Source organism: Larimichthys crocea, chromosome XVII (genome assembly GCF_000972845.2).
Source record: "Larimichthys crocea isolate SSNF chromosome XVII, L_crocea_2.0, whole genome shotgun sequence".
Classification (NCBI taxonomy): Eukaryota; Metazoa; Chordata; class Actinopteri; family Sciaenidae; genus Larimichthys; species Larimichthys crocea.
Genome location: NC_040027.1, coordinates 13,205,997 through 13,219,375, shown reverse-complemented (window position 1 = coordinate 13,219,375; position 13,379 = coordinate 13,205,997). Strand labels below are relative to the sequence as shown.

At 40.0% G+C, this 13,379-nt stretch overlaps 2 protein-coding genes across 4 annotated transcripts; one reads left to right on the top strand and one right to left on the bottom strand.

Annotated features, from left to right (window-relative positions):
- Positions 1-723: 723 nt before the first annotated feature.
- On the bottom strand, positions 724-3,488 carry LOC109140645 (uncharacterized). Of its 3 annotated transcripts, none has more exons than XM_027289933.1 (7): positions 3,287-3,488; positions 2,716-3,048; positions 2,330-2,596; positions 2,074-2,166; positions 1,788-1,874; positions 1,660-1,688; positions 724-1,186 (listed from the first exon to the last, which is right to left on the bottom strand). In XM_027289933.1, the coding sequence occupies exons 1-7, from the start codon at positions 3,330-3,332 to the stop codon at positions 1,127-1,129; spliced, it is 915 nt and encodes a 304-aa protein (XP_027145734.1). In that variant the 5' UTR covers positions 3,333-3,488; the 3' UTR covers positions 724-1,126. The 3 variants fall into 3 exon arrangements, with proteins under 3 accessions (XP_027145734.1, XP_027145732.1, XP_027145733.1); XM_027289931.1 differs by having other exon boundaries at positions 2,318-2,596; positions 3,287-3,486; XM_027289932.1 differs by having other exon boundaries at positions 2,318-2,596; positions 2,716-3,045; positions 3,287-3,485.
- A 3,527-nt stretch (positions 3,489-7,015) lies between these two features.
- cltrn (collectrin, amino acid transport regulator) lies at positions 7,016-11,062 on the top strand. The gene is made up of 7 exons (XM_027289896.1): positions 7,016-7,182; positions 7,343-7,415; positions 7,678-7,736; positions 7,973-8,058; positions 8,171-8,287; positions 9,462-9,656; positions 9,735-11,062. Exons 1-7 carry the CDS (start codon positions 7,168-7,170, stop codon positions 9,877-9,879), a joined length of 690 nt encoding a protein of 229 aa, XP_027145697.1. The 5' UTR covers positions 7,016-7,167; the 3' UTR covers positions 9,880-11,062.
- The last annotated feature ends 2,317 nt before the right edge of the window (positions 11,063-13,379 follow it).

Below are 13,379 nucleotides of genomic sequence, written 5' to 3'. Positions count from 1 at the left end.
TTAGCACGTTAGCATTAGCATGTTAGCATTAGCATGTATTTAATTCTTAGTGGCTAATGCTAATTACCATTAGCATGTTAACATTTGCATTATCATTTTGTACAGACAAGTTCAAATTAAGTGCCAATAACTGCTAAAATGGCCGCCGCTGGGCTTCTGCCTGCCGGCCCCTGAATACACATATAGTTTTTTATTTTGAAGGGACTCTTATTTTGAAAATAGCCCCTCCCCCTCTCCTCCTTCAGGCAGGCTTGAGGTTGCCAAGCAACCAGGACCTAATCAGCAGAGCAGTTACTGCACCTGTTACAATGTCAGTTGGGAATTCTGACAGAGACTGAGAGAAAATGCTGAGACCACCCCTCGAATAGGAAGGATCTCTGGCCAAACCGTATTTCCAATCATTGAACCGGCTTAACTTTGAGCATCCTGAGACCTTCCTGAACGTCTACATAGTCGTTTTGTGTTGATAAATGAAGAAATGTGCCCTTTACATCAATTCAGAGAAACGTTACTTCTGCTTTCCTCCAGAAAATTTCCCGCCTTTTTAACATGGCAGTCTATGAGGCTGCGTGCGTCTCCAGCCAAAACTGTAAATGTGACAGCTTTAGCAGGCGAATGTGAGTGAGACAACAAATTTTCCTACGTTTCGATGTATAAATGATTTCTGTAGCTTGACATTTGCGGCCACAATCGCAATTTACAAATGTATTTTTCGACTCATTTTTCTCTCCCTCTCCACTCTAGCGATGACATCACTCACTCTAGCTCTCGAAAATTCTCGCATTACACACCCATTCATTTTTGGGCGATTTTTGGCAAAACCATTTGCCGAAACTCTTAGAAATGTCATAGCACACCGATCCCAGCCGAGCCGCACGTTTGATACCCGTTTTGTGTGTGTGTGACAAAAACTCTCAAAAAAGACGGCGTAAGAATAATAAGCAAAAGAAGAAGCGTGGCGGATAACATATAGTGTGCGCTTTCAGGCACACTCAATAAGTCTCTCAAAATGATCTTAGGAAGTTTTTGTGACTTCAAATCTTCATCTACTCATTTAAAACATGCTGGGCTGATGTAGGAGTTGTTGATGGGTGGAGTCTGATGGATGCAGAAGTGTTGCTCAAACTCAAACAGAAGATGTGACGTTCTCATAGTTCACTGCACCATCATCTTCATCATCATCCACCTGTGAAAAACAACAGGACACGATCAAAGCCACACTCTGAAACACTCAAACTGACAACTGTCCAATCCCAATCCCACTTCTCTGATCTGCAGGGCGGCTGTAGCTCAGGATTGTCTCGTAATCAGAGGAAACCAGCTGAAGTGTTGAATGTTGAATGGTGTGTGAATGTGATTGTGCTCTGAATGTATGGCTGAATGTGACAAGTGTTGTAAAAGTGCACTGAGTGGTCGCTCCATCATGATTCAATGAACATCTGTAAAATAACGGTGTTTCTCCGCAGAACTATTAGTATCATCACTTTATTGAAGGTGTTTGATCCCAATAATTCAGTAAAATAACGATTCTCTGAAAACCGCAAACTGAAATCTCAGTAAATGTATAGATTTGACATTTATTTGAATGATGATATTTGACTTTCATTTTACAGTGATTTCACCGTTTCTTCGTTTTGTTTCTTTACTATAAAATCTCACCATGTTTTCATCCATCTGTCTTTTTCTCCCTGAAAAGACAAGAGAAAGATTCAACTTTAGCTTCCACAGAGAAAATCCAGATTCATCCAAACTTCTTGTTTCTGAGTTTCATCAGTGAAAGTTCTCACCTTTAGTTCTTGTCCACATGCTGACTGCCACGACGATTATTATGAGTGCTGCTAAACCCACAGGCACGATGATGAACCTCCACCAACCTGGAAAGAGAATGACAACATAAAAATATTCAGCAGTTTGAAAGAGGAGAGTAAAAGAGAAGTGAGATATGTTACATATATACATTACACACAATACAGAAGTGTGTCAGGATGGAAAGGTTCTTCTGTTTGCATGTCTTTGTGAACTAAGAATAACTCAGAATACAGTAACATAGATATAAAAATGATGAGTCACTACATTTTAGGTTTGCTGAATCATCACTGATTAGAGACACTATCGTGATGGTTCCTCTTTTCATGCTGCTTTCAGTCGTTGCTGCCGTGTCATCACCTGAAAAGATGAAAACAACTCAACAAAGTGTTCAGTACAAACTTGTGTTGTGATGTAACATTCAAACTTCAAATCCATAAAATCAACAAATATTTCAGGTGATTATTCACGTCAGTCTGAAGTGACTTTAAACAGCTCAACATATTCTCACCTGGTTTCTCACCTGAGGGCTGAAGTCTGAAGGGAAACAGCTGCACTTTGTCACCATTAGTCACTTTACACTTGAATAAGTCAGAGATTGATGTGTGATTGAAATAAGAAGACTGAAAGGTCACAGAGTCAATGCAAGGAGCGTGTGATGACCTCTCCCATTTATCTTTATCCACATTGTTACCGAAATACAGCCACTGCACTGTGCGTCTACATTGTCCATCATATGCCAACATATAACAGGACCACTCCACCTGATCATTGTTCTTCTTTTCAGTCACTGGTGAAGATGGAGATATTGTGAGAGAAAGACAACAAGAGTGAAATTCACTTCATCACTATAATCATAATGTGATGTTTCACAGTTTAAGCTGAAATCATGATGATGGAAATACTCACTGGTAACAACAGACAGATTAACATCAGAGTCTGGTTCTTGTCTTTGTCCTGATTTCCATTGTTGACAGATGTAACGTCCAACATCTCTATGTGTGACATTCTTTATAACCAGAGAACATTTCTGTGTAACACTGAGTCTGTCTGATTTAGATTTGGCATTTTCATCAATCTGTCCAAATTTGATCAGCTGTTCTGATTCTCTCTGTCTTGAATCAATGAATACCCATGTTGTACTGTCACAGTTTTGCTGACCGTCTATCACATTTTCACAAGGCAAAGTGACTTCCTGTCCAGCTCTGACAGCGAAGGAGGGGGGAAGTCCTTCAGCTGCTGCTGTCAAGAAGACGAGAGAAAATGATGAAAGATAAAGTCGAATGAGAAAATGTCTGTTATGTTCATAGTTAGTGTGACGATCATTTCTTCATCCTTGTTTCCAGGAGTTCACTGAACTCAGCATGTTAGAAACAAACACCGGAGTTTGTTGTCTTAGTTCAATAAAACTGAGCTCATCAAATATCTTTAATAATATTGATCAAGTTATTTTTAATATATGTGATATATGTATTCTTACCTGTAAACTGAAGCAGCGCTATAAGAATCCATTTGAAGTCAACCATCGTGACTCTCTGTCTCTCTTCTTCTTCTGTCTCTGGACTGTCTGAAGTCGTGCTTTAGTAGAGAATCAACATCTAACAATCTAACGCTGCAACAAGCAAACTACGTGGAGACTCAAGTGCACACTGTGTACAGTTACATAATGTGTGTATGTGTCAATCACATTTCTCAAGACCAAGCAGAAGGGGAAGTTGGCAGATTATTAGTTCATATAAATGTTTGTTTGTTTGTTTCTCAGGAAAAGAAGAAAAGAAGAAGAAGAAGGGGAAGTTGTCTGACTGTTAGTTCAGGTAAATGTTTGCATAAACGCAGCTTGTTTTCTTCAGATAGTGTTTATTAGAAAACAGACAGGATTCATGGTGACGTTTGACAGCACACATGAACAGACAGGTGAAGAGTCAAACTCCTCGTCCAGCACACTTTGACTCTTGTTGTCCATTGTGCAACATGTTGATGCTGCAGCAGCCTCTTCCATCTTTGCAGTCCTTTTTCAGTTAACAAGAGCATCAGAGCTCTGACCGGGTTAACACCCCCGAACGATGAGCAGACACACATCAAAAACACATCCAAAGATGGGCAAAGATGTGGAGCTGAATGAAGCCTGGTTGCTCAAACAACGTGTGACGACACCCGACTGTCAATCAAACTTGCTGTGCTCTTAATTCTGCATCTTTAGGTTTAAGCTTCATCTTTTTTGTACCAGGCTGTAAACATGTTTATTTCTGCTCTGAAGTTTGAGGTTGCCAAGCAACCAGGGTGAGCTGCAGGTCAGGTCATTCAAAAAGCACACCTCGAATAGTCATTTTTATCATGTTTACCTGAAGTCGCCGCTCGACCACAAGCTGTGTGACTCACTGAGACTCTCTTGGTGTGCAGCAGTCTGCAGAGGAGACGCAATAGGAGCTGCAGGATAGGGAGCAGAATGTGGAACAGGATCAGGCAGCGTCTCAATAACAAGCGTCAAAATAAGACAGGAAGTGCTGAAGGCAAGGTGTTCATGACATACAGGACTAAACATGAAACACTTAACATGAACATGACTGAAATGAACACAAGTGACGAGACACAACAGTGTGTCATGCTTTTGGGGACGATTTCCAGTCACTGAACCGGCTTAACTTTGAGCATACTGAGCCCTTCCTGAACGTCTACATAGTTATTTTGGTCAATAAAGTGAAGAAATGTGCCCTTTACATCAATTCAGAGAAACGTTACTTCTGCTTTCCTCCAGAAAATTTCCAGCCTTTTTAACATGGCAGTCTATGAGGCTGTCAATGGGTGTTGTTGCCGCATCTTTGCGTCTCCTGCTAAAACTGTAAATGTGACAGCTTTAGCAGGCGAATGTGAGTGAGACAACAAATTTTCCTACGTTTCGATGTATAAATGATTTCTGTAGCTTGACATTTGCGGCCACAATCGCAGTTTACAAATGTATTTTTCGACTAATTTTTCTCTCCCTCTCCACTCTAGCGATGACATCACTCACTCTAGCTCTCAAAAATTTTCGCAATACACACCCATTCATTTTTTGGCGTCGTTTTTGCCAAAACTCTTTAAAAAGTCATAGCACACCGATCCCAGCCGAGCCGCACGTTTTGATACCCGTTTTGTGTGTGTGCGTCAAAAACTCTGGGAGGAGATGTGAACCAAAAAAACGCCGTAGGAATAATAAGCAAAAGAAGAAGCGCGGTGGATAACATATAGTGTGCGCTTTCAGGCACACTCAATTAAATTAAATCAATTTAATTTAATAACAGAGAGTCAGACACTGAGGTCAAACAAAGACAAAATGAAGATTTAAGAACACAAGAAAATGTAGGAAATAAGGATGGTGAGAATAAGAAGAGAAGAAGGAGACAATATAAAGACATAAAGACCATAAAGGAGTCAGATAAATAAATAAAACAATAAAAGAATAAAAATAGGATAATATTGACTTTATTGATTGTGGGGCAATTTGTTACAGCAGCTCATGATATACAAGGTGGATCAGAAAAGTAATATTCATAAATAAAAAATATACTGGAAACCGAAAAATAAAATAAAAGTTATATACACTATATAAAACTTTAAAGTGAACAGATCATTTCACAGATATTACTGTGCTGTATAAACACACAATGTGTAGCATTATAATAAGATACACACAGTTTATACATATATCTATATAAGTACAGCAGGAGGTGATCATTAAATATATATGAGCACAGCAGCTCAGTTTGTAGGGAAACAGAAGGTGTCTGGTTCAAGTCCAGCTCGGCAGATTTCTGATTTTCTATCAAATGAAACACAATAAGCTCGTTTAACATTCAGAGGAGGTCACGAGACAAACAGGTTGGTTTAATTCGACAGTTCAGTGTGTTAATGAAAAAATCTGAATGTGGAAATTTAAAGTAGAATCAAATTTAAATGCTCTCTTTAAGCACTTAGTACTTTGCACTCAATAAAACTTCATCACTGCTCACTAATAAAAGCAGACTGGATGAGTCACAGTAATGTTAAAGGACTCACACACTAAAAACAGACGAGGTTTAGTGACGTTATTTTAACTTTTTTAAGTCCTAACGCTTGCCGTCCACTTTAAAGGTCCGGTCCAGCACTGAGGCTGCACATTGCAACCAAATGAATACCACTCGCTTCACCGTCTGCTTTCTAGTGTCGAGGAGAGGCCCTCTCTAGAGTCAGCATTAAACATGGAGGTTTAACATGACCTGCTGTGTCTGTAGATATAAAAGTCTCATTCAAAGGTAACAAAAAACATAATTATTGTTATTTTCAGATGATTAAACACGAATGAAAACGTAGTTAATGCATGTTATAGTCCACTTCTGCTGTAGCCTGTATACAGACACACTGAGCCTCTGCTGCCATCATCTGTTCAGCGTCATGTCTGCAGTCTTTGTTTGGCGTTGCAGCAAAAGTAACTTTTGTAAATCAGAACAAAGATTAATCTTCATCAAAGTCATCAAATGTTGATTTGCTGATGTCTGTGTTTGTTTTCAGGTTTGATTTTATGTTCATGTTTGTATGCACAAATAAAAAACTTTAAAGTTTTTCTTTTCTTATTTGAATAGAAGAGAAAACAACAGGAGACATCGTAGTATTTTTTTTTAATCCTTCTTCACTGTTACTAAGCGTGTAAAACATCATGGAGCTGGACTTTGAAGCGTCGTGATTTTGTATTGTAAAACATGTTTTCATAATGCTCCGGCGTGGGTGTTGTCTGTTTTATGGAGAAACACTTATGACACTTTACGGGAGGAGTAAAAGATGGTTTATTGTCGGGCCACTTTTAACGTGGTCACCTCTGGTCTGCTGTCATGAAAGAGAGAGAGAGAGACTGGAGCTTTGTCAGGTTGAACATTTAACCAGCCTTATTGTCAGGGCAGAATGGATGAATAACCTCAAATATTTGTCTTCTGTTGTCTCTGTGCTGTGAGGTTTTAAGTTTCAGGATCTACTGAGGCAGATCTGGTTGAAGTAAATCAGATTTTCATCACCTGCCTGACATATCAAAGCTAGACGGGGCTTGAAAAATCAAGATTCGGCTCTTTAAAGGAGGATAAATAAAGGTTTGGTGTGACATTTGCTCGCGTTGGGTCGATTTGCCCTGCGAGGAATGCAACAAACGCTCTTATCTCGACCGTTGAACAGATACGGGCGGATGCTTCACTCCCTCTGCAGTCAGTTTCATTTGATATCATCTGTGTTTGGAGACAAAGTATTAATATACGTGCCTTGGCACAATGGGTGACCGTGTCACACACTGCACTGTGCTGAGTAAACATCTCTCTCATGGGAGCTTGAACAAACAGCAGCACACACTCTACAGTTTCCATGTTATACAGCCAGGTTAGTCCAGGTGTGTGTGTGTGTGTGTGTGTGTGTGTGTGTGTGTGTGTGTGCATGCTGGCTTAACTATTAAACTCAGGCTTCATCCAATGACGTTCCACTGCTCCTCAAATCACTGATCACTGGGAGGCTTCTCTTTATTTTGTTTCTTGTCCTCAAGGGGGAAATGTTGGAGAAGATCTTGCTCCTGTTCTGTTTGTCGTCTGCGTTGGCAGAAAATCTCTGCAGACCCGGTAAGTAAACACACACACACACACACACAAAAAAAAGGTTAAATATTTTGCATTGGCGTGAGAAGATACTGTCAGCAAACACTGTTTCTGAGCAGCCACCGTCTTCTAATCTGACAAAGCCGGATTTAGACACATACCTCAAATGTTTGCCTCGTGACAGCGACCTCCGTTTGACATTATTTGACTCTGTGAGCGAATAACTGACGATGAGACGATGTTTTTAAGATCACTGTGAATTTAAACGTGTTTCATCCGTGTGTAGACGCCTCCAATGGATACAAAGTTCGACTCAGCATCAAAAGGGCTCTGGGGGATGAAGCTGTACGTATGTATTTAAATATTAACCCGCCTGAAACCATCAAAGCATCAGATCATGAATAAACTGTCTAAAGTCACCGATCATTAATGCCTCGAGCTGCTCTTATGAACAGTGAAATGCTGAATATGTGCGTCTGCCTGACACGAGGACAGAGTCCATCTGGTGATCAGTTAACCTTGAAGGTCTTCTCTGGAAACACGCACATGATCCGTGGCTGTTGTTGTTCTTGTTCTTGCAGTATGTCTGGAATCAAGATGAGATGTTTCTTTTCCGAGCGACTCTGGCCTTCGCCATGAGGAACCACTTAAGCGGGCAGGACTTTCAGTAAGTTTATAAAATAAAGACACTGTGACATGAACCACCTCGTGAAGTGAGTGACTCATGCTTTACGAACACGTCACTGATTGGTCTTTATTGTCTCGTGGAACTTTACCAGAGTGTCGAACATCCTCGTGTGTGATGAAACTCCCAGAGTGTCCTTCTGGTTCATCGTGACGTCACCGCTCGACGCCACGCGCCCCGTTGGTAAAGAAGATGTGGAGGAGGCTATAAGGTGATCACATGACACTGAAGCTCTGAGGTCAGAGGTCACATTCAGCTCTGAGCTTTCTCATGTGTTTGGTCTGTTTGATTATATGATCATTAATCTGTATCACTGCGTACTTAAAGTATTTATTGATTATTCAGGACGGGATTCCACATGAGTAATAAATCATTTCTCAGTTATTCAAATACAGTTTCAATGATTCAGGAGCTCACACGAGTTTTACCCTGGATAAGTATTTAAAGCGAGACTGTAACTTTTGCTAATAGAAACACAAAGTCAATAACACTCAGTCACTAATATTTATCTTAAGTATGATAATATTCTCAAACATTAACCACCGTGAACTACAGCTTTGAGGTTTGTACGACCTCGTACTTGCTCATACGGATGCTGTGAGCTTGTGTTGTGAGAGAGATCCTGACCTGCATCGTGCAAAGTGAGAAAGACATATCCGACCCTCGCTGCTTTCTGGGACAGAGTGCACCGTCGTGTTGGTAGGGGAGGACTGGCAACATGTGACGACTCTCCAGTGTTTTGAATTTGTTTTGGAGTACCAACTTCTTTCCCACTAGACAAGTAAAGTTACATACTGTTCCTTTAAAGTTACAATGTGTAGAATTTAGTTGCATCTAGTTGTGTAATCGTACCTAGTGTAAAGGAAAGGCCTTGTCTTGAGTCAGTGTTTAGTTTGTCTTACACACTGGACCTTTAAGTAACATCCTCACTGTTCACTTCACAGAGCTGCTGCCCCAAAGATAAATATAATACTTTGATATGAAATACTTTAACATGACTGATGTGTACTCCACACAGAATCAGTATCCGCTCCCTGGTGAAGTGCTGTGAGCGCTGAGCTTTAAAGCAACAATATAAATGATGCAGGCCGTTCTTTGTGTTTTTAACTCTCACCTCCTTCACCTTCATTTTTGGATGGTGACTGAAATATTGAGATCATGGATGCACGCAGACGAGAGGAAGTTTTTTCTCAGGCCTCACACTGATGATGGACATTTGTACTGAGACAGCTGACAGTGTTTGGGTTCATAGATGGCTTCTGGTCTCTTACCTTTGGAGGGTTTCCAGGTTCCAGGTTAGATCTGGGACATTGTGGCCTAGAAAAACTCAGTATTTAAATGATTCTATCAATTTTAAATCTAAATGTTTGTGATTTTTCCAACAGAAAGTCCAGGAGTCGCATCAACAGCGCCTTTCTGCTCACTGATCAAACTCTGGAGTTCATCGGCATCATCCCCACCTTGGCAGCACCGGTCAGCCCTGACACCCCTCCATGGCTCATCGTGTTCGGGGTGGTCATGGGCTCTGTGGGTGCTGGCATCATCGTTCTGCTGGTGTACCCTGTGGTCCACAAGAGACTGTAAGCGGATGACTGTATTGTATTACATTTATATGTGTAGATGTGATCACTGAGCTCAGCTCTGACTTCTTATTCCAGCAAAAAGGACGAAGAAGAAGAAGAATTGGAGGAGGAGGAGGGGGAAGAAGAGACCAGACGAGTGAAGACGATGGAGAACGGCGCAGCAGGAGACGGCGCTCACAACCTGTCGTTCACAGACGACGAGCGCTTCACACAGATGTAAAACACTTTAAAAACACTCTTCATGTGAGTGGTGAGCTGCTCTACGAGGACTTTTATCAGACTGTTATACTGAATCTGCAAAATAACTTTGAGGTTTTTTAGATTTCATGATTCCTTTCTGAACATTTCTGTACTATAAAAACTTTTGATTTTTTTTTTAAAGCCAGTCTTTTGATTTTCTAAATAAATGTGTTGAGGGGTGATAAAATTAAAGCTCTGTGTGAGAGGGAATGGAAACATATATTCATGGTTCAGCTCTACATCTATAATTTGCCATTTGAAAAGGTGACTGTACGTTTATTCTACCTACGGAAGCCCAAAGCTGTCACACATTCATGCATTTTATTCCATCTGATTTCTTGTGATAAAGAGTTTTCTCAGGATCTCGAGCTATCTCTGCCATCATCGACAAAGCCAAGATATCAACATAATTAATTATTATTATTAAAGTCATAATTAATCATTGCTGCAAACATGACTTGGTGTTGCGATGTCAGAAGGGCTATTCTTTTGCTTTGTCTAGTTGAATTACTTATGATGATGATTTTATCTCTGGAAAACAAAGTTTCAACGATCTCTGAGAATATCTCGGAATAATAGCATTTGTTATTTTTGAGGTAATAACATAAAAAACTTGAGAAAACCAATTAAATGAATTCGCTATCACAAGAAAACAGAAGGATGCTTAGGGCTTCTGTACATTTTCTCGAGATTTCAACATATCGAAACTTTGTTTTCTCGTGATGTCGAGTTATTTATGTCGTTATCTTGAAATAACAAATGTTGCTTCGAGATAACAGGATATATTTTTTTAAGATCTTGAGATAATAAGACTTTGCTTATTAATTAAAATTGGATCTCAAGAAAACAAAATTACTGTCTAGTGCATTAAATCATTCAGTGAAGTATTTCAATCAGTCGGTCAGGATCAGGTCAGCACGGTCATGTATGATGGAAATCTCAGACCTGAGACATGAGTCATTATCTCGACATCTAAAATAATTAAATAAATAAATGTATGACCGCTTCGGGCCTCTGTACTCCTGCACTTTCAGGTTCATTCATGGCAGAAATGTAATCTACATGTATATCTGTATTTTTATAACAGGGAACAATCACTGGGCTGCAGACTCGTTGTTTGATTTTGATGCGATCGAATTAAAACGAGGATCCTGTTTGTTCTTGTTTGGTTCAATCTTCGTTCTTTTTCCAGACTACAAAGTGACAGTGGAAAACGCCCTGAAGTCAGAAGCATTCAGGACGGCTGGACACATTTATACGAGTCACAGTCAGAGCAGTGCTGTTGTCGTTGGACTTCTTCGGTCTGTTGTGTATCAAAGCTCTCACATGATTTATTTTATCTGCACTCAGGACTCAAGATTACGTCCAAACTGTAACTGTAGTCAGATTTAAACGTGAAGTTTGACTTTACCTCCTCCTGCAGGCCATGTTGGGTAAATTTTAAGTCACAGGTTCATTATTTTGTCCTTTTCGTCCCTCACGTCTCTGCGTTGACTCAGGTTAGATCTTGTTGTATAGATCTAGTCTTGTGGATCACGATCTATAGACACAGTCTGCTTACCCAGGTGTGTGTGGAGCTTTAGTCCACTGTTACCCAACATTTCTGTGTTGTGATTTATTAAAACAAACATCATGTTAACTAGGTAAAGTCTGTGTAAAGGCAATTCTGAGATTTCTTTCAAACACATTAAATATGTTGGAAAATAGTTGCTGGAAACACGTGAAAAGACTCTAAGTGATATATCAAGTTCAAACAGTTTTTCATCAGTTTTCAGTCTCAGCATTTTGTGGGCGGTCCTTAAAGGGTGGCTCGATGACACGCTGAGGCCACCCCGAGCAGAGAGACAGAGGTGAATTCATCTCAGCTCAGAGTGTTTCAGTTAGTCGTGTCATTTTCTGAACTCATCTGACACGTTTCAGTCGTCATCCACAGTCCTGGAGCTGAGAATTAATTTTTACCTGATTTTCACACCTAATTTCAGAAACCTGTCGATATTTTTAATCATTAAAATTTGGCTGTATGCCTAATAACACTTTCTTCTTTGGTCGGACAAACTTAGAACACATATTTATTCTTATTTTACACAGACTTTAATACTTCTCATAGGAAATAAAAGTTTAGAGGAGTCTAACAAAAACAGTTTTGTGAATATTTTTTTTGCCGTTCATGTGGTTACTGACCTCGTTAAGAACCACTGATGCATTAAAAATAGCAGCTATGAGAGCTAATTAGGGACTGTGCACAAATTATTGGAGTGGGTAACAACTAGAAGTGCACAAAGAAGTTAAGAACGGCACTAAGTCGCACACCACCAACTGTTTGGAAGTTAAGAACGGCACTAAGTCGCACACCACCAACTGTTTGATTTTGGTGAAACTGGATCATATTTTAAGGACAAAATGTTTTCTGGTCCTCCCTCTGATCTCCTCCGGCTGCTCCGCCTCAACTCTCTGCCGTTAGCAGCCAACAGAACTGAGCTCAGCAGCCGGACCGGACCGGGTTCGAGCACACTGCTGACACCAACAGGCAATAATGACGTGACTTTATGAAGCCAATGCCAATCAGTATCCACAGTGAGGCCTTCCTTATCTGCCTTTGGAAGCAAGCAGCACTTTGAGTTTCATGGGAACTTTAATATTTAGTTAGAATAAAATATAATTAACTCTGGGATGAGAAAAAATGACTCTCCCTCTCCTCCCTCTGTAATTTCCGTACAGTCCCTTATCTCCATGTGAAGTCTTAATGAGACATAAACAGTCCCACAGCAGCTGAAGTCTGTCCCACTGAACTCTTCTTTAAACTCTGAATTTGTCTTTATCTAATCTGAATCTATGTTTTCTATCAGCTGCTGTGTTCAGGCGATGGAGGAGCTGCAGTCCGTCTGTCGTACTTTAGGTGGCACCGTTGCACTTTCCCTGACGGGACGCTGCCTCTTCTCTTTAAAGTGTGTGTACACGCGGCAACATGCCTTTTAAACATCTGAATTTCAAACGCATTTTAATTTACTGTTTACTCTATTTTGGTCCGACTCTTCTTGAAGTTTTTAATATACAAAGTCTGTCGTATTTTTACTCAAGTCTATATTTAGTTTCTTGTTAAATTAAATCTGCTCCTGATCTCCAGGTGAGGCTGCGTCTGTGTGTTTTGTGTCTTAATCAGTTGTATGATGATATTTCTGCAGGAATCAGTGTTATCTCGTGTGTGTGTGTGTGCTGACAGTGTGATGACTGTTATCATCTGGCACTTCACTCTCATCAGTTTTTTTTTCTTTAAACCTCATTTTTCTTGTCAGGACGTCAAAGATTTTCTGTCAAATTTAGAAAGCATCACAATCTCATTAGAGCGGCGGCTGATTAAGACCTTAAATTCCCACTTGTAGAGGGAGATAAAAAAAACGCGGGAATAATCGCAGAAATTTTTATCATATTAGTGAAAATAATGTCATTATTTTTAATAACTAATCCTGATACCGTCTGAAT